The sequence below is a fragment of the Hydra vulgaris genome, chromosome 08 (genome assembly GCF_038396675.1).
Source record: "Hydra vulgaris chromosome 08, alternate assembly HydraT2T_AEP".
Lineage (NCBI taxonomy): Eukaryota > Metazoa > Cnidaria > Hydrozoa > Anthoathecata > Hydridae > Hydra > Hydra vulgaris.
In genome coordinates, this window is record NC_088927.1 from 67,432,034 (window position 1) to 67,457,928 (window position 25,895).

At 25.6% G+C, this 25,895-nt stretch overlaps 1 protein-coding gene across 1 annotated transcript in view; it reads right to left on the bottom strand.

Moving 5' to 3' along the window:
* LOC100207681 (small G protein signaling modulator 3) overlaps nt 1-25,895 on the bottom strand; it is a 107,248-nt gene that overhangs the window by 64,563 nt on the left and 16,790 nt on the right. Inside the window, exons 5-13 of the mRNA XM_065804212.1 lie at nt 21,463-21,540; nt 20,031-20,090; nt 19,785-19,841; nt 19,366-19,437; nt 11,346-11,399; nt 6,548-6,682; nt 6,336-6,452; nt 6,133-6,211; nt 5,920-5,981 (exon numbers count right to left, since the gene is read on the bottom strand). Coding sequence (XP_065660284.1) covers nt 5,920-5,981; nt 6,133-6,211; nt 6,336-6,452; nt 6,548-6,682; nt 11,346-11,399; nt 19,366-19,437; nt 19,785-19,841; nt 20,031-20,090; nt 21,463-21,540 — 714 coding nt within the window. The remainder of the gene's footprint in view (nt 1-5,919; nt 5,982-6,132; nt 6,212-6,335; nt 6,453-6,547; nt 6,683-11,345; nt 11,400-19,365; nt 19,438-19,784; nt 19,842-20,030; nt 20,091-21,462; nt 21,541-25,895) is intronic.

Consider the following 25,895-nt stretch of genomic DNA (forward strand, 5'->3'; position numbering starts at 1 on the left):
TGAAATTATGAAAGAAAGCGTTAGCAACAAAAAATATGAAAGAAAGCGTTAGCAACAAAAATATGAAAGAAAGCGTTAGCAACAAAAAATATGAAAGAAAGCGTTAGCAACAAAAAATATGAAAGAAAGCGTTAGCAACAAAAAATATGAAAGAAAGCGTTAGCAACAAAAAATATGAAAGAAAGTGTTAGCAACAAAAAATATGAAAGAAAGCGTTAGCAACAAAAAATATGAAAGAAAGCGTTAGCAACAAAAAATATGAAAGAAAGCGTTAGCAACAAAAAATATGAAAGAAAGCGTTAGCAACAAAAAATATGAAAGAAAGCGTTAGCAACAAAAAATATGAAAGAAAGCGTTAGCAACAAAAAATATGAAAGAAAGCGTTAGCAACAAAAAATATGAAAGAAAGCGTTAGCAACAAAAAATATGAAAGAAAGCGTTAGCAACAAAAAAAGATCTCATAAAAAAGTAATAACATCTCTTAATGCCTCCAAAAAGTTTTGTGTCTTTACCTTGGATCCCTGGAACCAGTCCTAAGTTAAGAACAGCCTCTAAAAAGCAAGATATGCACCAGTGTTAAAATGTCTAAAAACCTCTTTAGTTTAAAAAATAAATCTACACTGTCAGTTAATTCATATTCCAGTATTTATAAATTAGAGTGCTCTTGTTTCAAATGTTTGGTGAAAAAAGGCTAAAAATATAATAATATGTATATGCCAACATCAACCAAGTGCACAAAAACGTAATGGGGAAATTTTAGCTGCAGCTGAGCATTTTAAAAATTGACAAGGAAATTTCCTCTGGAACGATCACAATACTTTAAAAATAGAAATGAATAGCTAAAACAGGATAGAAAATTTCAGAAACGTCGGAAATAAAACACCACATACCTTTCATGACAATGATTTTAACTTGTGATGGCAGCTATGTGATGACATCACTTTGAAAACGGATGCTCAAATTCTTATGTCACAAAAAACTCTTTTGAAAAAGACTTATAAAAAGAAGACTCATAAATGATGATGAATGTTTAAATTTGTAAATTTAAACGGTTTTGTATAATATATATATTTTTTCTATCAAGGTTTTTTAATATACTTCTTCAAAATATCATAAAATGAAATACTTTTAACAAATAGAGTAAAATCTATAGAAATATAAAAAGAAGTTTTGTTTTAAAAATTCATATATATATATATATATATATATATATATATATATATATATATATATATATATATATATATATATATTAAAATCTATAAAAATATAAAACGTTTTGTTTTAAAAATTCTTATATATATACATATATATATATATATATATATATATATATATATATATATATATATATATATATATATATTAAAATCTATAAAAATATAAAACGTTTTGTTTTAAAAATTCTTATATATATACATATATATATATATATATATATATATATATATATATATATATATATATATATATATATATATATATATATATATATATATAAAAATCTATAAAAATATAAAACGTTTTGTTTTAAAAATTCTTATATATATATGTATATATATATATATATATATATATATATATATATATATATATATATATATATATATATATTACATATATTTACAAATAGAGTGCTTAATGTTCTTAAAGAACAGAGCAATAATATATATATATATATATTTATGTATGTATGTATGTATGCATGTATGTATGTATGTATGTATGTATGTATGTATGTATGTATGTATGTATGTATGTATGTATGTATGTATGTATGTATGTATGTATATATATATATATATATATATAATTAGTAAAAAACACTTATCTAACTTTTATCTTCGACTTGGAGTTTCACCATTGCTGGATCATCAGGAAGAGTTACTAAATCTCAAAAAAAATTCAATTTATAGAAAAAAATATTTTACAGGAAGTTATAAATTATTATAAAAAATTTTTAATTACTATATTTTTTTGTTAACGGGAAGTTACAGAAAGTAATTATGAAATAATTTTCTTTGGAATGGGGATAGTTTAATTTGGTCATTTGTTTTTATAATTTTTTAAGAGGTATTTATTTTCGTGCCTACATTTAGAAATTAATTCAGATTTTTTATTTAATAAATTTTCTTGATTCAAATGAGTAATTATTTCAAATTTTTCTTGCAAACATAGCATACATTTTTTGGAAATGTTATTATAGGCAGGGGCAGATTTTAGAATAGACCATTGTAAATTAAAATTTTTATTTTTTTCTTTTAAATCCCAAATATATTTTGACAGCATAGTCTCTTTTGAATATTTTTTGTGTTTAAACGATTGTTTGTGGTTGGCATAACGTTTTTTCCATTCCCCCTCGGTTAAGCCAATATATTGTTTATCAGGGTTGTTTTGTGAGGAAACAATGCACTTGTAAATTACATTTTTCGAAAGGCATTTTCCATTTAGAGGGCAATCTATTTTTTGTTTACAATTACAATAATCAGTGTTTTTTTCTTTTATATGTTCATTTTTATTAATTAACGCGTAGTTGTGGCCTTTTATAATTCTTTCTAAATTTTTTGTACAACTATAACTTACTTTAATGGTATTTCTGTTAAAAATCTTATGTAATTTATTAGAGGGAGGAAAATGTTTGTCTACTAATTTTAGAAAAATTTTACCAATATTTGTTGAAACATTTTTGCTGTACGGGGGGTTGAACCAAATTATGTTTCTATTTCTATTACGCTTTTTTGCAATTTTCTTTTCAAATTTTAGCTCGAAATTTTGAAAGCCACTTTTTTTAAGGGCATCTTCATAAACGCGTTTAGAGGAGTTAAAAATATTTTCATTAGAAGAGTTTTGGTTTAGCCTATTGTTAATTGAAATTGGAATTTGTTTTAGAATTTGAGGGGGATGGTTCGAATTTACATTAATATACAATAATTCGTCATTAGGTTTTTTGTAGGGCTTATAGGAACTTTCTGAGAGGTTAAATGTGACATCAAGAAAATTCACTATTTTTAAGAAGAAATTTGGAAGAAAAAAACCACGCACGAATGCTTTGATGTAACAATGGGAAGTTACGACGGAGCAGAAATTTGCGAATTTGTAGGTTTATATATTTTAAATACCCTTGCTAAAATAATCCAAATTAATCAATTAGGTCTTTATCGCGACGACGGTTTAATAATAATGCATAAAAAATCAGGGCCACAACTCGATAAAATTAGAAAAGATATTATTAAAGTTTTTAAAAATATTGGCTTCCTAATTGAAATAAATATAAATTTAAAAATAGTGAATTTTCTTGATGTCACATTTAACCTCTCAGAAAGTTCCTATAAGCCCTACAAAAAACCTAATGACGAATTATTGTATATTAATGTAAATTCGAACCATCCCCCTCAAATTCTAAAACAAATTCCAATTTCAATTAACAATAGGCTAAACCAAAACTCTTCTAATGAAAATATTTTTAACTCCTCTAAACGCGTTTATGAAGATGCCCTTAAAAAAAGTGGCTTTCAAAATTTCGAGCTAAAATTTGAAAAGAAAATTGCAAAAAAGCGTAATAGAAATAGAAACATAATTTGGTTCAACCCCCCGTACAGCAAAAATGTTTCAACAAATATTGGTAAAATTTTTCTAAAATTAGTAGACAAACATTTTCCTCCCTCTAATAAATTACATAAGATTTTTAACAGAAATACCATTAAAGTAAGTTATAGTTGTACAAAAAATTTAGAAAGAATTATAAAAGGCCACAACTACGCGTTAATTAATAAAAATGAACATATAAAAGAAAAAAACACTGATTATTGTAATTGTAAACAAAAAATAGATTGCCCTCTAAATGGAAAATGCCTTTCGAAAAATGTAATTTACAAGTGCATTGTTTCCTCACAAAACAACCCTGATAAACAATATATTGGCTTAACCGAGGGGGAATGGAAAAAACGTTATGCCAACCACAAACAATCGTTTAAACACAAAAAATATTCAAAAGAGACTATGCTGTCAAAATATATTTGGGATTTAAAAGAAAAAAATAAAAATTTTAATTTACAATGGTCTATTCTAAAATCTGCCCCTGCCTATAATAACATTTCCAAAAAATGTATGCTATGTTTGCAAGAAAAATTTGAAATAATTACTCATTTGAATCAAGAAAATTTATTAAATAAAAAATCTGAATTAATTTCTAAATGTAGGCACGAAAATAAATACCTCTTAAAAAATTATAAAAACAAATGACCAAATTAAACTATCCCCATTCCAAAGAAAATTATTTCATAATTACTTTCTGTAACTTCCCGTTAACAAAAAAATATAGTAATTAAAAATTTTTTATAATAATTTATAACTTCCTGTAAAATATTTTTTTCTATAAATTGAATTTTTTTTGAGATTTAGTAACTCTTCCTGATGATCCAGCAATGGTGAAACTCCAAGTCGAAGATAAAAGTTAGATAAGTGTTTTTTACTAATTAATTATTTCTCTGTTCTTTAAGAACATTGATCACTCTCTTTGTAAAATACTCTAACATAATTTACATATATATATATATATATATATATATATGTATATATATATATATATATATATATGTATGTATATATATATGTATGCATATATATATATATATGTATGTATATATATATATATATATGTATATATGTATATATACATATATATGTGTGTATATACATATATATACACACATATATATATATATATATATATATATATATATAAATATATATAAATATATATATGTATATATATATATATGTATATATATATGTATATATGTATATATATATGTATATATATATATATATATATATATATATATATATATATATATATATATATATATATATATATATATATATATATATATATACATGTTCTCACCCACACTTCCTTAAAGTGGTTTACAGAAGCAATTTATGGCTCTTGCAAAGGTATAATTTTTTCATAAATATAAGCCACTTATTTTTTAGAAAAAAAAATAAACAAAACTTGTGCAAAATACATAGAATAAAAAAGACAAAAAAGTTTGAGTTTCAAATTGATTTTTTTTGCATTAATGATAGCATTAATGGCAATATGGTCAACATACAACTATAGCATTAATGACAATATGGTCCACATACAACTATAGCATAAATAACAATTTTGAAAAATTGAAAATAAAAAAAAAGCATTATCGTTGTAACTAAGGTAAAAAAAAGTCATTATAAAAATAAATTAATAATAAGGTGACAAATGTCCTTCTATTCTTGATGGAGAGCGCCATTAAAATCTAACGCGCTCTCCTATATAAAAAGGAGGATGTTGGTCAGCTTACTAATAATTGCATAATAAACTGCAATGTTTTATTGAGACAAGTGTTGCATTAAAAAAAATAAAAAATTGTGGCAATTGAAATGCAAATGTTTTTAATTAGATTAGACAAACTGATTGGTTTCTTAAAAATCAGTTTCTTAAAAAATCCTATTATGAAAAAATAAATTGATAATATTCTTGTAACAAGTAAAAAATTAAATTTTGTATTTAAAAAGCAACTTATTTAATGAATAAACAGATAGCTCGCTCAAAATCCAAAAGCTACCGTAAAAAGCTGTTTGCTGTTAGCATCCAAAATCAACAAAATTCAGAAGAAAAAAAAAAGACAAAAACATTAAAGAAAACAACAAAATTCAGACAAAAATTTAAGAAAAAGAAAAACATTCTCTACATATTCTTTCTATATCAGTAAAACATGTAAAATATATTCGTAAATAAAAAAGAATAAAGTGAACATAAAAAAAACCTTAATAAAGGTTAAAAACATAGTTTAAATAACTTAATAGTATCTATGCATTTACTATAAAACTATAGTTCATAAATATAAAATACCAAAATGTCAAAAACAATATAGATACCTTAATGTCAAAAACACTTGACATGGCAGTAAGAAACCAATGGAGTGTAATTAAACCTAATTCTATAAAAGAAATTACCACAATTTATGAAAGCAAATGACTTTGGTAATCTGAGCCCTTTATATTACTATACCCTACATCCTTTATATTTAAAAACATTAAAGAGAAGAAGTGCAAACTGCAAACTACATAACAAAAAACAACAACAAAAACCTATATCATGCTCTTTCATTAACTCATCCAAATGTGGAAGATAACCAACAATTAATTGTCTCAGAACTCGTTGATCAACCTAAATATAGCAAATACAACAAATAAATATAACAACTAAATATAACAATAAATACAACAAGTAAAAATTTATTGGAAGAGATAAAAAAAACTTAAGGAGAAAAATGTAAAAAGAAAAATTGTACTTGTACTCCAATCAAGGATGAAGAGTAGTATGATGAAGGTAAAAGATCTTCAATGATGGCCACCATCATCCAAAAAACATCTTCTTCTTCCAAAAAAAGTAAAAGATTTCCAACAACCTTATTTTATAAAATTTTAACAAAAATTTCATAATATAAAAGACTTTGATAATATAAAACTAAAAAATTAAAAAACTGCTGAAAAAATTCCTTACCATTCCCATACCCTGACAGTAACCAATATCAGGATATAACCACGCTATTGCTAGAAGTATTCTTTTGAGTTTTGGTATCCCAATACTGTCTATATTTTCAAAACATGCATTGCTTGGCATTGTACGACATAAATCCTTTTTTGAAATATTAAAAAACTTTAATATATTTAAAACTTTTAGAGTATTGGATATTTTATATACGATATAAAAAAAATAATTTTACTTTATTATAAATAAACATTCTTTTTTTCTTCTTTGTATTTTAGATAAACAACTAACTTCTCTTAGCTTTTTGGTGTAAAAATTTATCATTTAATTTAATGGTGGTTTAAAGCTTCATATATTTTATTTAGAAAAAACACTAATTTTAATAAGTTTTGATTAATCAATTTAAAAATGTAAAATTTTTCTTGACATGAACTTGTAAAAATGATGTATTACTTTAGTTGATGAAGTATTATGAATATTATATATATTAGGGTGTTAGCCAGCCCAATGGCGCTGCATATACCACGGAATTTCAAATTCCCAAAATTCAATGACCTTTTGTACATTTTTTTTTTTGATTTTTTTTAATATATTGTATTACTTAAAAATGTTATAATGTTAAAATGTTTTTATATACTTAAACATACACACACAAACACACACACACATAAACTCACACACACACACATATATAGGCTTGGCCAGGAAGTCGTTCGATTTCACATCACAATATGACAATGCAAATATTATTTGATTTTGAAAACTTGACCACAACTGTTAATACGTTTTGAACATTGGTATACATTTTAAAAATGCACTGAAAAAAATATTGTTAAAGAAGCAAATAAATCTTCTTAAAAAAAGTAACAAAAAATTAATTAAAAACAACTTAACTAAAACTAAAATAATTAAATTAAAACTAAGATAAATAACAAACTATAATGATAAGAATATTTAAATTACATTTGGTATAAATAACTTATTCGTTCATCTTTATTAATGCTTTTATAATATAATATTATGTGAAACCCATTTTAAATAAAGTAACAATCTAACAATTGTTTAATAAACGTGCACATTTAAAGGTTAAAATAAAAAGATTCTTAACAATTCTTCGTACTAATGTAAACAAAAGAAAAAATAATTCATTTATTTAAAAAGTTGATTTTTTATTTAAAGACATTTATAATAAAAAATACATACGTATATAAATTTAAAAATATATATATTATTCATTAATATCTTTATAAAAAATCATTAGTAGTGATTTTTTATTTTATTTAAATGCGCTTCAATAATATGAAAACATAAGATCAAAGTTATTTAGTTCAAACAGCTTTCAAAAAGTTTGTCTTTTTTTTTCTCTCAACAAAATCTTTCTTCTTTTCAAGTGTATTAACTTTAAATAACAATTTTTTTTTTAAATAATTTTAATTTTTTTTAATTTTAATTATAAAAAAATCTTATATAATTAAATAATATAAAATATAAATTTATACAACTTTCAATGATACTTTAATTAAAACCATTAGCTACTTTATTTGAAAGCATTTTGCTAATATAAAAATGTTAGTAAAGATAAACATGTCGAAGTTATTTATTTTCAACATTATTAAATACCATTTTTTAGCGCATTTATTAAAAACGGTGGTCAAATTGTCAAAACAAAATATTATTTGCATGGTCATATTGTGGAAATTGCACACCTTCCTGCCCAAGCCTCACATACACACCCTGTATATATATATATATACATATATATATATATACATATATATATATATGTATATATATATATATATATATATATACACCCTGTGTATATATGTACACACATATATATATATTCTTTTGAAAAAATTTAAGTAATCAAGTACAACTTCACACACTGGCTGTATTTCATTAATAACATAAGTAATCTTAAACTTGAGGTCCTCAATTGTTTTTGGAGCATTAGACATTTTATTTATGAAGCATATACAATTTGCTTAACAAAACCCTAAAGGTAATAGTCTGAATCATCACAAAATTTAAAAGTAAGTAGTAAAAGCAAGATCACAAGATATCGTATTGAACCATAAGATCAAATACTGATGTTTAATGGTATATATCTTAACAATGGATTGTATATAAGGTTTCCATTAGAGGTCAGTACTAAACGACAATATGAAAAGACGTAAAGTAGAAGATTCAGTAAGAATGCCATTCATCAATATAAGAATATCTACAATAAGATAATAATTATTAGAAGTAATCTACTGAGTTAACTGAGAATCTACTGAGTAATCAACCGCAGTAAACAGCTGAAAATTAAAAAATTAGAGAGAACTTGGCACCAGCAATAAGCTATGCAGTTTCCTCATTCCTGCTAACCAGATGTTTGATGTTTCCATCTGATGCAGCTCTTAACGGCTACACCAATTAAGCATAAACAATACACAGCATATACAGGAAATAATGTTATACAGGTTTATATTTATGCCAGCCTATTAGATGAAGAAGGGGTGCAAAGCTGGTTAACAGCTAACTAACTACATAAAAACTACAAAGCACATAATATATCAGAAACTAAATGAAATATCACAAACAGTGATTATACAGTAGCATCTATTATACAGTAATAGTTCAAAAATAAAGAACATTTTAAAATAAAAGTAACATTATTATGTGTTGATGTGAAAGTGAAAAAAACATAGCAATCTATTAAATATAATCCCTTTTGCTATTTTTTTGAGACATTAACTAAAAGAGTATTTTTTTTTTATTCGATATTTGTTCTGTACTCATTTCTAATTTATTTTATTATCATTTTTCTTTTAAACCTAATTCATTCCCAACAAAACTGCAAGCAACTACTATTAAAATGGGACTTACTAGAAAACAAAGAATAGAGTTAAAAAGCAAAAAAACAGTTGACAGTAAACTTGAAAGTTAGAGGTTGTATGACTCAGGAAAATATTTGATATATCTTGTAACTTATTAACTAATAAAAACAAAAAAACAATTTGAAAATAAAACTTCTTTATAATTTAATAAAAAATTATTTGGATAAAAAAATTATTTGAATAAAAAAATTATTTGAATAAAAAAATTATTTGAATAAAAAAATTATTTGATTAAAAAAATTATTTGAAAATAAAACTGCATTATTTGAAATATATACCTCTTAAATTAGACATTCATCAATAAATAAAAATACAAACATCAACATTCCTTAAAAAAAAAACAATTTGTCGTGCCCTGAGAGGTTACTAGAAATGAGGAAGAGTGTTGACCTTCAAGAATGACTTTAATACTGCGGTTAAAAAAAATGATAATAAAACTTTGATATTAAATATTTTCCCAGATACACTGAGCCGTTTTTTTATTTAAGCCGTAGAAGAGTTTAACTGAGAAATTACTTTAGCAACGGAAGCCGGATTTATTTAGATGTCTAACAACTTAATAACTGTTTAACTGGAATGGTAGGAAGAACCATTAGATTCAAAAGTAGAGTTTTTTGCAAATAGTTTTGCCTAATCTCTGGGATAATTAATAAGATCAGAATCATGAATTAGAGATGAAATGTTCAATTTTCTGTTTATGACACTGTTTAAGGTTTTCCAAAAGTCTCTAGAGCCTTTTAAGATCTAAATATTTTAAGATCTCTTTACTTCTAAGATTAGATATGAGACATACTAAACTGGGAATAATGGAGCTTAGTATCAGACAGCACCTTTTTACATTGATTTAATGCAATAACCAAAGAAAATCACAAAAAGAATCCCAGTCAGCTTTAGGGTAAGTAATGCAAATATAGGGTGAGTCCGTAGAAGAAGTAACAGATAAAAGATTTATAGAGATAATTGCATAGTAAAAACTACCTATAGGAGAACAAGAAAAAACTGAACAAAAACTAGAATAAGAGACAAGACACAAGTCAAGGAGTTAAGGGATTAGGGTTGTTTGGAAAACGAGTCACAAAGTTAATTATCTAAGTAAGAGAAATACAGAAATTATTAGCTTTAGTGCAAAAAAGGCCAGTGGTGTTAAAGCCTAGCCATTCAGTCTGATGAGTATTTAAGTCACCAATAACAATAATGTTGGCATAGGGATAAAGAAAAAGGACATGATCAATTTGATCAGAAATTACATCTACAAGAGTGCAGTCTTAAGAAGAAGAAGAACAATAAAAAACAAAGAGAAAAGTGATAGAGTGAAGAGGTGCTAAGCAGAAGCACATAAAAAAATGGTCAAATGATTAAAACCTGATTTCTTGACAAATAGGTGAATGCGTAAGTATACGCTCAAGCCAAGCATGTAATTATCAGAGTCTTTGTGAATCAAAGTAGCCATCAATACTGAGATCGGAAAAAGAAACAGTCAAATTCAAATTGGTCTCACAAATAGCAAGCAAATCTAGTTACTTTTGCAAGAGGTAAAATTCAAGTGATAGAAAGTTACTTCGAAGACCAAGAATATTTGTAAAATATATATTGAAAAAGTTAGGTGGTGATGATGGTTATTTATTTTTATTATTTTTGGTTACTTTGGTTTAAGTTTAATAATAGTAGGGGTGTTATAATATTTCTATAACACCCTTAGATAAGATAAAATGATTTAAAAACATTGTGAATATTGTACATACAAATATATGTTTGGGGTATTCTGCACCATTAATGGAGCACCATTAGATTTTTTACTCAAGTATGGATATTAGATATACCAAAATTATATTAGATATACCAAAATTAGTAATGAAACATTTTATGGGGCACTTACTGCTGGTATTAAATACATAAAATAAAAAACATGAATTCACTTTTGTTACCTTCTCAATTTGATTTGCAACAAGTGTATCAGACTCAGAGTTAATTTGAAAATTCTAAAAAAAAATAATTAAAATTTAAAAAGTAATCATCAAAAAAAATTTTTTTTTTCAATGAAAGAAAATTTGCAAAGCTATTTAATAATAAATAACTAAAAATCAAACATATAAGCAAAATTGAAAAAAATTATAAATCAAACTAAAACTATGACATATAACAGCTCAAATTTTCTGTTCTCCCAAAAAGCTCCACTTAATCATGGCCATAGCTAAATACGGAATACTTACTTATTATAAAAACTTATATTCACAATAAAAATAGTAATTAACAACTTAGATTTTCAAAACTAATGAATGTTATTTTATTCTTATTTCTTAGCAATTATATTTTAAAGTTTTAAATTTTTTTTAAAAAACAAGTTTTCTATCCATATAAGAAAGAAAACAGGAATCCGAAGCGAATGGAGGACCAAAAAGCAAAGATTAGACCAAAATTTTTTTTTGTTAACATCTTCACTTCCAACAAGGCTGTAAGCAACCACTAATTAGAGTTGGAAGTTACTGGAAGAGAAAATGAAGATTATAGAGTAATATAATGATTGACGGACGACTTAAAGGATTGCAAATTATATGAATCAGGAGAGAAGGATAAAGGAAGCAAATTCCAAAGAACTGATGTTTGAGGAAAAAAACCTGAGGAATAAGAGTTTTTGGAGCACTTAGGAACAGTCACAGAAAAAGGATGAGACTTAATTCAATGACGAGTAACACGAGAGTGAATTTTAGTAGATGGCACAAGAGACACTAGCTCTTTAGAGCAGTGCTCATTATAGTATTTGTAGAAAAGAGAAAGAGGAGCAACATTATAACAATGTGATAATGGTTGAAGGTGGGCTGCAAGAGCAGGTCCAACTATGTTTACGATGCGTTTTTGCACCTTGTCTAAAAGAGAAAGGGCATCATTAGAAGATCCGCCCCAGATATGGCAACAGTATTCCATACAAGGCCAGATTTAAGATTTATAGAGATAGAGAATAGAATCCGAAGTAAGAAAGTGTCGAGCTCGATAAAGAGAGGCAACCTTAGCAGATGCTAATTTTGCAACTGATTTGATATATGGTTTCCAAGAAAGATCGGAAGTAAGAGTTAATCCTAGAAGATGAAGAGTAGATGACTCATCGAGTACATCACCGTTCATAAATATAGGAAGATATAAATTAGGGTGGTCCTTAAAACAACTTTTTTTAAAAAAATCTGCTCCCACCCCTTAAATGTGTTCTATATAATACGAAAACACTAGGTTTAAATTTTTTTAGAAAAAAACATATTTATAGAGGTCCCCCAAGACCCTTTAATATTTAACAGGTCCCTAATATTTTCAAAAAAAAAGTTTCTCAAAAATAGGTCAACCTGGTACTCAAATGAAGCGCAATTATATAAAAATTTCAAAAATATTGTTCGTTTTGAAAAATAAATTTGAAGTTTAAACTTATTTATCACAATTATCATGAAAAATTCACTTATTTCATTTTTTGCTAAAAAACAAGATTTTTACGTAGTAAAACCTAAAATAACTTTATTATTTCAAAATGAATGTTATTTTTGAAATTTTTATATAATTTCGCTTCATTTGAGTACCAGGTTGACCTATTTTCGAGGAACTTTTTTTTTTTAAATATTAGGGACCCGTTAAATATTAAAGGGTTTTGGGGGACCTCTAAAAATATTTTTTATTCAACAAAATTTTAAACCTAGTGTTTTTGTATTATATAGAACACATTTAAAGGGTGGGAGCAGATTTTTTTCAAAAAAATTGTTTTTAGGGCCACCCTAATATAAATTATTGTAATAACAATTGGCTGAAAAAAGTTTTATCTAAATTAAAGTTCACCATCCACTGTGAGCCCCATGCTGTAGCAGAAGTGAGATCCTTTTCAAGCTCAAATGTCCAAGCAATCAGAGAGAGTTGGCTTCTTATCATGACAAGAACAAATGGTAGCATCATCAGAAAACAATGCCACTTTAATGTCATTAATGTAAATTAAAAAGAGTGTAGGGCCAAGAAACAAACCTTGAGGAACCTCTGAAGTTACAGAATAAGAAGAAGAGTACTGTCCATCGAGGACAACTTGTATACTACGATTGGAAAGGAAGGACCAGATACACCAAATGAAGAAAGCTTATGGAGAAGACCAGCATGCCAAACTATATCAAAAGCTTTAGAAATGTCAAGAACAATGGCCTTAACCTCTTCACCTTTATCTAATGCACGATAAAGTCTATCGGTTATTACTGTCAGCAAATCAGCTGTAGAATGAGAAGATCGAAATCTTTATTGATGGTCAGAAAGTAAGTTATTAGATTCAAGATGAGAAAATAAGTGTTTTTTAATTAAAGATTCAAAAACCTTGCTTATGATAGGAAGAAAACAAATGGGACAGTAGTTAGACAGATCAGATCGCTCTCCAGATTTTTTGAAAATAGGGATAAAAGATGCCACTTTCCAGCAGACTGGAAAATGAGACTCTGATAAGCACTTGTTGAATAATTTTGAAAGTATAGACGACAGCTCTGGAGAACACTTCTGCAAGACTATAGCAGGTATGTTGTCCGGACCACAAGCTGTAGAAGAGTCTAAGCAGGAAATCACTTTAGATACAGAAGCTGGAGTGATATAAATGTCAAGCAATGGATCAACCTGTTTGACGGCTATATCAGGTAGAACACAACTAGTGGAATCAAGAGATGATATTGATGAAAAGTTCTTAGCAAACAATTCAGCTTTGTCTTTAGGTAAGGTGACAAAGTCTGAACCATACAAGAGAGGTGGAATTACAGATTTGCCCTTATTATTGATACTATTAAAGATTCTCCAAAAGTCACGAGAGCCTAATTTTTGTGATGAAATACGTGATTTCATGACCTGAGAATAGAGGGCTTTGGCGTTAGACAAAACCTTTTTACAATGGTTTCTAGCAGTAACAAACAGATGTCTGTTTTCTAAAGAATTGTTTTGCTGATAGATATGGAAGTAACGGTTTCGATTGACAATCGCAGCAGCACAGTGTGAGGAAAACCATGGAGGAGACTGAGGCTTGACCAGGAATCGTTGAGAGGGAACAAAAGATTCCATGCCAGCCTGAATCCACAAAGATATGTAAGAAGCACATTTGTCAACAGGAAGACGAAAGATTTCTACCCAAGGGCCATAACGAAGAAAATCACGGACAGAATCCCAGTCAGCTTTAAGGTAGTTGTAAGAGGTATGATAATAGGGGGATTCAGGTGATGAAGAAGAATGAGATATTAGTTTTAGAGAGATCAAACTGTGATCAGAGGAACCTAAGGGTGAATGTGGAGAAACTGAGCACTGACTAGGATCAGAAACAAGACATAAGTCGAGTGGAGAAGGTAAATGATTCAGGTTGTCTGGAAAACGAGTTGGAAAGTTTGTTTGAGTTAGGGATTGAGAAAGGCAAAAGTTTTGGGATTTAATGCCTCCAGAGTCACTGACACTAGAGCCAAGCCATTCAGTGTGATGAGCATTAAAGTCACCGACAACAACAATATTGGCTGATGGATAAAGAGAGAAGGCTTGGTCAATTTGTTCAGAAATGACATCAAAAATAGTGCAGTCTTGAGATGAAGGAGAACAATATAGAACAAAAAGAAAGACAATAGAGTGAAGTGGTGGTAAATGAAAGCACATAAAAAAATAGTCTGTGGATTCAAACCAAGTTTCCTGACAAATGGGTGAATTCTTACAAATGTAAATGCCCAGATCAAGCATGTGACCATTCGAGTCTTTACGAATTAAAGGAAGATAACCATCAACACTAAGATCACAAGATGAGACAGCTGAACTCAAATTAGTCTCACAAAGAGCAAGTAGGTCTGGTGAACTTTGCAAGAAATATGACTCCACATAAGAAAAGTTACTTTGAAGTCCAAGAATATTAGTGAATGATAGGTTTAGAGAACTTGGTGATGATGATGGTTTTTTTTGTTTTATAATTTTTGGTACTTTAGTCATTTTAAATTTGTTAAAGAACTTGACAAAATTGCTTAATTGAAGATCAATAAAATTTTTTACAATAAAGAATGTGATGCTTTAATCAAACCTTTTTAGTTTTTTAAATATTATTGAAAAATGAGAGAGTAACATCACTTTAAACTTTGATCTATTTTTAACTCACCACCCGTTACACTTACACGGATTTTTATTGTTATTTATTCATATTTATGTGTTTAAAGTCATTACTAAAAACAAAATGACACATTTGTACAAATACTCTGTGAGCATTCTTTGTTTACAAAAATATGTGAGAAGAATTATCTATAGCAAGGATGACCATGCGAAACCTTTATAATAAAAGGCATAAAAATAATTTAAAATTTTTGAGCCTAATTTTTTTCATAATTTATTTACACTTAGTGTTACATATTACATTCAAATTTTGTTATAATCAGTAGGGTTTATGTAAAAAAGATTGTTGTCCATATCTTCTTTGAGCTCCTTTAGTTTATATATTACGAGAATTATTTAGTTCTATCTTTCGTTCTATACGAGGTTAGAATTATTTAGTTCTATCTTTCGTTCTATACGAGGTTAGAATTATATAGTTCTATCTTTCGTTCTATACGAGGTTAGAATTATTTAGTTCTATCTCCACTTTTTAAAAAAAATCGAGTTATTGATTATGTCGTGTACCTCAAAATAATATTTTTCTACTATATTAAAACTAAATTAAAAAGTTACAATCAAAAAAATTGCGGAGAAAAAATAAGTAATAAAAATTTTTAATCAAGTCTTATGATGTCTGTTTTTGTATTATACTTCTAGACACCATTTTATTTTCACAAACTATTGTAGATAATGTTTTTTCTTAGAATTTTCATAAAAATATGTATAAAATAATACTATATTTGAAATGATTTATTCATTTTATGCATGTTACACTTTATTTATTTACGCTTTTTAAACATATTTTTAAATTTTGCTAAATTTGATAGAGATTGAATACCTTGATAGATAATGATTGGTGCATTTCCTTAGTCATGGTAAAGGCATGTTACCCATAAAAAAATTTTTTTTTCATAACATACTTGATTTCCATTCCTTAAAAAAATTTTAAAACTCCAAGAATGTATGCACAGCATTTTTCTCTTTAAGTCTAACAGTAAAATTAGTAAGTCTCTAAATTAACACAATTCGTCACTTTAAGTAATCAGGGTAGAAACAAACAAGGTGTAAATTTTTATTTTTTTTTGAAACATAATTGCTCAGCATATTGCTTACATTAGTTGCAAGAATCATCATTCAAGAATTTGTGTGGAGAAAAATTTCCTTTATTTTATTATGGGTAGGAGCTTTTAAATCATAAATAGTAATCCTCCTACTATATAAAAATGAAAATACTAAGTTGTGATCAAAAGATCGAAATAAGAATTAGTTAGTCCAGAAAGAGCAAACAATGTTTTCAATTTTCTATATTGCTCTAATATTATACTATAAATATATATTATACATAATATATATTATACCTGCTAATTCTATGTTATACATATTTTTTCCATGTGATAAATTTCTTTAATATATTCTGTATTTATATAAGAAAAGCTTGGAAAGCGGAACAAGGAGATTAAACTTAAAAAAAAAACAAGAACAAAAATAGCAAGCTCTAAGTAGTTCTATTACAATTTATAACTAATTATTTTAAACTGACAAAATCTTTAAAGAATTACATTGACTAATGGTTACAATAGCTGACAATTTACAAAAATTAAAATACTTTGAAAAATTAATCTCTCAGTATATATTTTCATAGAATGTTTTCAAACTCAAAGGATAAATCTGTTTTAACGAATTTCAGGTATGTAATTCTAATGTTAAATATTTTCATAATCATTTTAAAGTTTTTTTTAGTTTTCAAAAGGAAAATAAACAAACTACTTGTGTTATTTTTCTGAATATAAAACATTTTAACTTTGAACTAATGCATTATTTTTCAGTGGTAATTAAATATATAATGTAGTGCTGCAAACTTAGAATATATTTACATTCTTAATAACATGAACAGAAAGAAAGTTGGCAACAAAAAAAATTTATAGTTAAAAAATAGTAAATAAATAAAAATTTATTTACTAATTCTTGTTGACTTTAATAGCAAGCATTTGCAACAAAATAATATATTTAGGTATATTACAATATTACTCCTTTGTTTGAAGAAATTATTAAACAGCACCATCATAAAGTTAAAACCTCAAGCAAACAAATACAGTTTTTTAATGAATTTAAAAAATGCTCTGTAGAAGAAAACACTGCAATTGTTAAAGAAAATATGTACAAACAACAAAATTCAAAATCACAATGGCTATATGCTTGAGTTTTGGGTTCGGGAATTTATAATTTAAATATATTTGCCACCATAAAAGCTTTGTTTATATATTATATAAACTGCAGAATGTCTTTAATTTAATTAAGTATTGTCACTATACTTTACATTTTTGTTGTTGTTTCAAATTTTTGTTGTTGTTATATTCACCAATATAAAATTTTAAACTTAAATTTTTACTAAGTTCAATGAATGTAAGGTTATAGAGTGCAAGAGTTTCAACAAGGCTGCAAGCAATCATTATATATGTAAATAAGTTTAAAATAAATTTCTTATTATCTCAAAGACAATACAACACATCAAAAACAATCAATACAAAAAAACTTTTTTTTAAAAAAAAGCATTTTTGTTAAAGCTTTTTAACTAAAAAACAGAAAAAATTATGTAAATAAATAGTACTAATGAAAGTAAACTGTAATAGAAAATCAAAATAATAATAAAAATAATAATAATAAAAACAATCAAACAAAACTTATTAAACAAAATAATCTTAATATTTAACACATCTACTACCACACACCAACAAGTTACAGCAAATACTTATCAAGATTGATATTTTTATCAAACTGATTTTGCTGATTGTATATAACAAATATATACAATATAAAATATATAAAATATTCAACTACTGATTTATGTATTTATAAGTGTTTATAATAATAAAAATAAAATGATATTAAAATATGTTATCATTAAATATATATTTTACCAGTTCAAGTGTTTTTAATTAAACATCTTGTCAATACTAAATATAAAAAATATTGAATTGGAATTGCTAAATGGTTAGTTCTAAATAAATTTATGCAATTAAGTAATTCTGGTTTGTTATACAGCACAAAATAAATATATTTATGTAAACATAGATAAAATTTGATAAAATTAAGAACATTGTTCTGCAATTTATGATATATAATGCGATAAAAATAGTATTTAAAACAATAAAGACATTATATGCTTAAATGACATTATGGCTTTAATTAAATTTTTCTCCACACAAATTATTGAATGATGATTCTTGCAACTAATTTTCTTCAAATTTATCATATGGAACCAATATGCTGAGTAATTTTGTTTCAAAAAGTAAAAAAAAATTTTACACCTTGCTTGTTTTTACCCTGATTAAAAAAACTTAAAATAACTTAAAACGACGAATTGTGTTAATTCAGAAACTTACTAATTTTACTGTTTTACAGAGAAAAATGTTGTGCATGCTTTCTAGGAGTTCAAGTATGTTATAAATAAACTTTCAAATTTATTCACACTTTCAAGCATTTCTGATCACAATGTGATGTGATTTGAAGGTGTGGTAGTGAATGTGGTATAATTTAAAGGTGTGGAAGTGAATGTGATGTATGATTTAAAGGTTTGATATTGAATGTGGTGTGACTTAAAAGTGTGGTAGTGAATGTGATGTGATTTAAAGGTGTGGTTGGGAAAGTAGTATGATATAAATGAAACAAAAGCATTGAACACGATGCATTGACATATTTAACAATGTTAAACAATACATCATCTTAATGTCACTCAAAAACAATCAATACAAAAAAAACTTTTTTTTGTACTGATTATTTTGAGTGATATTAAGTTGTGTATTATCTTTAATTTAAAGGATTAGAAAAAAAACTTACATGAACATGTATGCTATGAGAAATTCCTGGATATAAATGCTCTGTGAGCTTTTCAATCTTTTTATCTGAGACCTGCAAAAAGTTATAAAATAAATAACGCAACATGTCAGTTTTAAGGTTACTGTAAATCACATTGCTATGCAATGTGATTTACAGTAACCTTAATTTATAAATTTGTTAATGCAGTATTCATAATTCATCATACAACAGTTTTATTACCTCAATGTAACTAACTACTTAAATGTACCTTTAGTGAAACACAATTGTACTAACTGTGGTAGACGTAATTTCAATTAATTAAGATTATTTTTTTTAATTATAAAACTTAATCAAAGATGTAAAAATAATTATAAAAAATACCCCATCCAAATTAAAAAAAAAAAATTAGAAAATTTTTTTTTTTTTAAAATTTTGTTTACCTTTCCAACTTGATTTGCAACAAGCTTTTTATCTGACTTGGAATTCTTTTGAATTTTCTAATATGAAAAAAATAATGAAACAAACATAATCTGAAAGACAGTCATTATCAGTCAAATACTGCCATAATTTGAAAGACAGTCATAAAATATTATAACTTCAATAAAAGCAACTTTTACAAAATTGTTTAAAAAATTTATAAACATATATTAAATTTGAAAAGAAATTGTAAATCAAATTTAAATTACCCGGTATGACATCTCAAATTCTCTTTTCTTCCGACAAGCCCCACTTAATCGTGGCCATAGCTGAATACAGAATACTTACATAAAATAGTTAAAATATACTTATATTCACAAAAAAATGACAATTAAAAACTTAGACATTCCAAATTAATGAAAATTTATATAACTACTTATATTATATAAAAACATGACTTGGTTTTGAAAAATTGACCACTACTAATAAAATGTCAAAGCATTGTTCTTAAAGTAAAAAAGGTATTAGTGTTATACTTCTAGGCACTTTTGAGAGACTTGTTTTTGTTCAAAAAACGTGATGCAGAAAATTGTCGATCATGGCTACAGTTTCTCCTTAGAATTTTCATAAAAATCGAATAAAGATATTATGTATAAAATATAATTATACTTAAAATGTGTTTTATATTTACTCATTACATGCAGGTTACACTTTTTTAACATATTTTTAAAGTTTTTTAATAACATCTATATTAAAACAGAAGTTTTAATTAAAAAATTTCATAAGGTCTTATAATAACATTTTTTAAAATGTTCAAACCTTTTTACAAAAATGTTTACACCGTCAGCTTTATTAAATGTTTACACCGTCAGCTTTATTAAATGTTTACGCCGTCAGCTTTATTAAATGTTTACACCGTCAGCTTTTGATAGCATAAATTATATTAACTACAACTATGTAGTTTGTTTTTTAAAAAAATGGCTTGAAATATACTTTTAAGTTTTTTTCTTCACTTTAATATTAAAAGTCTACTTTCCGCTTTTGTTGTTGTTTCAACATTTTAGTTGATGTTGTTTTTCACCAAGACAAAATTTAAAACTAAAATTTTTATTAAGCTCAATGAAGAGCTTATAAGGTATTGTAAAATAAATTTTATAATCATTAAAATTCACCATTAATAAAATCACTCATAAGAAATTAGCAGAAAATTTTTTCTTGATCAATCTAAATAATAATTTTTTTTACCTAAGAAACTAAAAAAATTATGTAAATTCACAACCTCACAGTGGTTAAAAATGCTTTAAAAAGCAAATGAATTCCAAATTACTATATTTTTACCACATTCACTAGCACCTCATTTTAAGGCAGGTTTTAAAAACTTTTTTCGCCAAAAAACATTCACAAGTCTTACCGTATCAAATATATCTAATTTTATTATTTTTTTGACATACTAAAAATTTGACATACTAAAAATAAATAAAACTTACTGTGTCAAATATATGTTATTTTTTTATGTGTTTGACATACTAAAAGTAACTAAACAGTTGGATTAGTTTATTTTTATCATTTTTTATAACTATTTCTATAATTGACTGTTGAAATAAAAAAATAAAGACATATCTAAAACAAACAAAAAAATGTTCAATTTTTTTGATTTATTGACAAATACAAAGACCAAATAAAAGATTAAAAAAAACATACATGAACTCGCATACTATGAGGAATTCCTGAATACACAAGTTCTGTGAGCTTTTCAGTCCGTTCAAAACTATCTGGAACCTGCAAAAAAGTTATAGAATAAATATTTTAATATGACAGTGTTAAAGTTACTCAAACTCAAAACATTGCTATTAAGGCATAGTCGGATCCAAGATCAGGAACCAAATACCCGTACCACTTTTTTGAAATCTAGATCCGGTATTCTGATCCATGTTATTTTTACATAAAATCTACTTTTTATAATGGTAACATTGCATACCATTATAGTTTACACATAGTTTTAATTGTTGCACTTTGAAGCATTATATTATTTCAAAGCAATTTAGAAAAAAAATTTAAAATAACTTTCCAAGAGTTTAAATCCAATACTCCTGTTTGGGAACATTTTTTAAAGTCTAAAGTAAATTAAACTTCTCAATGCAAAACTTGTAACATCATTGTAACATCAAAGGAGACTGCACAAGTGTTAAGTAAACTCAAAAGCATTTAAAGATTATAATTTTAAACATAAAATAGAAGTGTCATTATTAAATCCTACAAAAACAGTTCAAAGTTCATCCCAAAACGATATCAGAAATTACAAGCAAAAGATACTGTTGCCAATTACTAACAGATCTCATTGCAATTGATGGACTTTTATTTAATATGATGACCAATTGTCTTACTTTTGGAAGAACAGTCCTTCGTTTTTAGGTCCTGTTCTACCTTGATCAGTGCCCTCCTATTTGTGCTCTTTTTTGATACCTTAAAATTAATTTTAATATTTTAAAACTAATTGCAACTAAACTGTTTAACATGAGTGATTTCTGATTAATTGAGACAATATAAAATACAATGAATATGTTGAAATATGATAATTAGACACAAAGTATAAAAGTTTTTAACAAAAGCCACTGAACCAAAAAATTAATTGCAATTCAGTGCACTTAAAAATTTTAAGTATAGTATAATGGTGTTTGCAAAGAAACACTACATAAATCGATTTATAATATAAACTTTGTTAATACAAATGTTTTAATATAAATTTTTTTCAACTTTGTTGTATAGGCTAGTTTGGTGCTTAACCATCCATCTTTAACTCAATTCTCGGCTCACATTGGGATAACATGATTTCTTACCACGAGAATTCACAGTTTATCTCATATTCCATTGTTTCAATCGTTTAACTAGTACTTAGTGTTTTTTTTTATATTTGCAAATATTTTACTCAAGTAGATACAATCGGTGTGTTTTATTCTTGAATTTAGAATTTTATTTTTACATAATATGTTTACATTATTTTTATTATTTTATTTCATTTAAGGAATGGAAAAATTAAAATTAAAACAATAAATTAAGGAATTGAACAAGAGAAAATGTAATTTCAATGATCAATTGAAAAACAAATTTGATTTCCTCATATTAAATCAAAAATCAAATCAAAAATCAAATCAAAAATCAAACCAAAAATCAAATCAAAAATCAAATCAAGAAAATATATTTCTGAATAAAAGTTCTTACATCAAGGATATTTACAACTAATAATAAGTACTAATATAAAGTAAACACCTGTCAAATTCAATAAAAATAGTGATAATAACAACAATAAATATAATATAGATATCAATAATAGTAGTAATTATAAAAAGTTATACTATAATAATATAACAATAATAATATAACAACAACAATAATGACAGTAATAAAAATAATTATTATAACAGAAAGTGAAATGTTTTTTGTAATACTTGCAGAGGAGAATTTTGTATTGCAGTTGGAGGGAGAACTGCTATAACAAAACACTTGAACACTAATAAACATAAGAAGTCATTAATCATGCTTCAGCTTCCACTAGCAAAGTAACAAATTTTATTAAAACTAATAATTATTCTGAGGTTGAAAAACAGTTAGCTGTGATGGAGGGAACATTTGCATTTTATACCATAATTCATAATCAAAGTTTTAGAAGTATGGATTGCACAAGTTATTTAATGAAAAAATTTCATAACGCTAAATTTTCATGTGCTAGGACAAAATGTAAAGCTATAGTAATAAAGTATTGAAAAAGACTTAAAAATGCAAAAATTATAATTTTATCTGATGCCTTAAATCACAATGAAACCAAGTTGTATTCAATATTAGTAAGGTATTTTCATGTTTCCAAGGGCATTCAAGTGAGTATTTTAATTTTAGAATCTATTTAATTCTGGAATCTTTTTTAAGTAATGAATTATCAGAGATATTTATGTATTTTGTACACAAGGGCAGGCAACTTTATTTCACCAAACGATTCAAAAGATCGAAAGCGATAATATATCTGCTGCAGAAGTTAGTCTTATTATAAATCATAAATAAAAAATAGTTTTACTCCTTTATTGGTAAAAAAAAAAAAAAGAACTATTAAATTTAGATGAATCAAATCATGGGGTAGGAGATAAATTTACCAAAAAAGTGCAGAACTTTTATCAAGCATGCATTTTATTTCATGCTTGATAAAAGCAAGCATTTTATTTCATGCTTTTTATCAAGCATGCTTTTCAATGTCGAAGAATGGTCTGAAACAAATATCACAAGACATCATAGTTTTCAATAGTGTTTTTTGAATTCACAAGTTATTTAGGTATATATTGAAAAGTATTGTGAGTTTTTATCAACAGCAATCCCTGATATTAAAATCAATTACAATAGTATGATGAAATGAGAAGAATAAATTTGTATTTAAATTTAGATAAATTAGAATTATGGAAAAATGAATATGTTGAAATTGATAAAAGATGAGTGGAAATATTTAATCACTTCAAAAATGAACACATCTTAATATAATTGCTACAGAAAACGTTTAATGTTTAACGCCGTTTAATTAGTTACTAGGCTTTGAAAGAGCGCGTTCTCAAAATGCACGTGGTCATTGGAGAAAGATCTCTTAAGCGAGTTAAAACTTTTTTCCTTTTGGAATTTAATTATTAGTTTAGATATATTACATAAAGAATCATATTGAGATAATTATTGTTAAGATCATATTATAAAATAATTATTGTTAAGATCATATTATAATTAAAGTAAGTATATAAAATAGTTATATATACATTTTTATTAGATAAAGTAAAAAGGATTTAATTTTTTATTAGATAAAGTAGAAAGGATTTTAATTTTTTATATTGTTTATATTTTGTTTGTTTTAGTTTTTCTTTTAGCAGTTTTATTTTTATTTTTTAGAAGAAAAATAGGGTTAAGGATGTTATTTAAAGTTATACTAATGCTATTTCCATAAAATGGTTATTACTACTTTGAAATTTCTGTGATGCTATTAACTATTTTTGTTCTTTTTTAGAAAATTTAGAAAAATAAATTAAAATTTTGTGCCAACACTGACATGGCATATCACTGTATGTTATTGTATGTAAAGGTTAAATTTTGTTATGAGGATTACAGTTCTTATGAAAAAAAAAAGAAGGTAAAGAGTATTGTTTGTAAATATATATTTTGTTTACTTTGAATCTTTTAAATTTTCTCATTTTTAAAATTTGTGTTTGCACACGTTTATTGTTTTGCATATATACTTTTTAAATATGTATGTGTTATGTGTATGTGGTAATAAGTGGTTTATAGTTGTTTTATCAATGTGTTTTTAAAATAATGTAAAGTGTTTTTTGGATGTTTGTGTATGTGTTAGTATGTGTTATATAATTGTTTTAAAAATGTGTTTAAATATGTATAAGGTATATATTTAACCTTATATACATATTTAAAAACATTTATTGTGTTTATAGTTGGTAAATATGTTTATATTATGTTGTTTCCGTGTTTTTTAAGTGCTGTGACTTGGTAAACGTTTAGAGCAAGATTTGTCAACTTTGCTAGCTAAGTGATGTACTTATAACAGAGGGTTACACGATAGTGTTTAGTGTCAAACTGTTACTGCTTTAGGTCTAGGTGTTTTCAAGCCTTTATTATTAATTATTCTAAAAATACATAATGTATTTTAATAACACTTTGCGTAATGTTGTTTCTTATGTACTGTTATATAAGAATGTTATGTTACTTAAGTTATGTTATATGCATATTATATATCCTTATGTGTGCTATTGTGTGTTGTTGCTGTGATGTTTTTTTTTTTATCTTTTGAGTTGATAGACATATGGCTTATCTTCATTTTGGTGTCTATTGTTAAAAATGGTAAATAGGTAATTTTATTAAAAATCACTGCTTTTCACTAAAATTTTCACTAAAATTCACTAAAAGCCAATACAAATTATTTTGCCATATATACAATTTGTTTTATCTTAACTTGATTTTTTGTCTTTAGCGCTGTTTACTACATGATTTTGCTATAAATATTTTGGAATCATGATGTTTCAGCATAAATTATTTTGTAAAAGCTAACATGAAATAGTAATATTTTACAACTACTACTCTGGTAAATCACAACAGCTTTT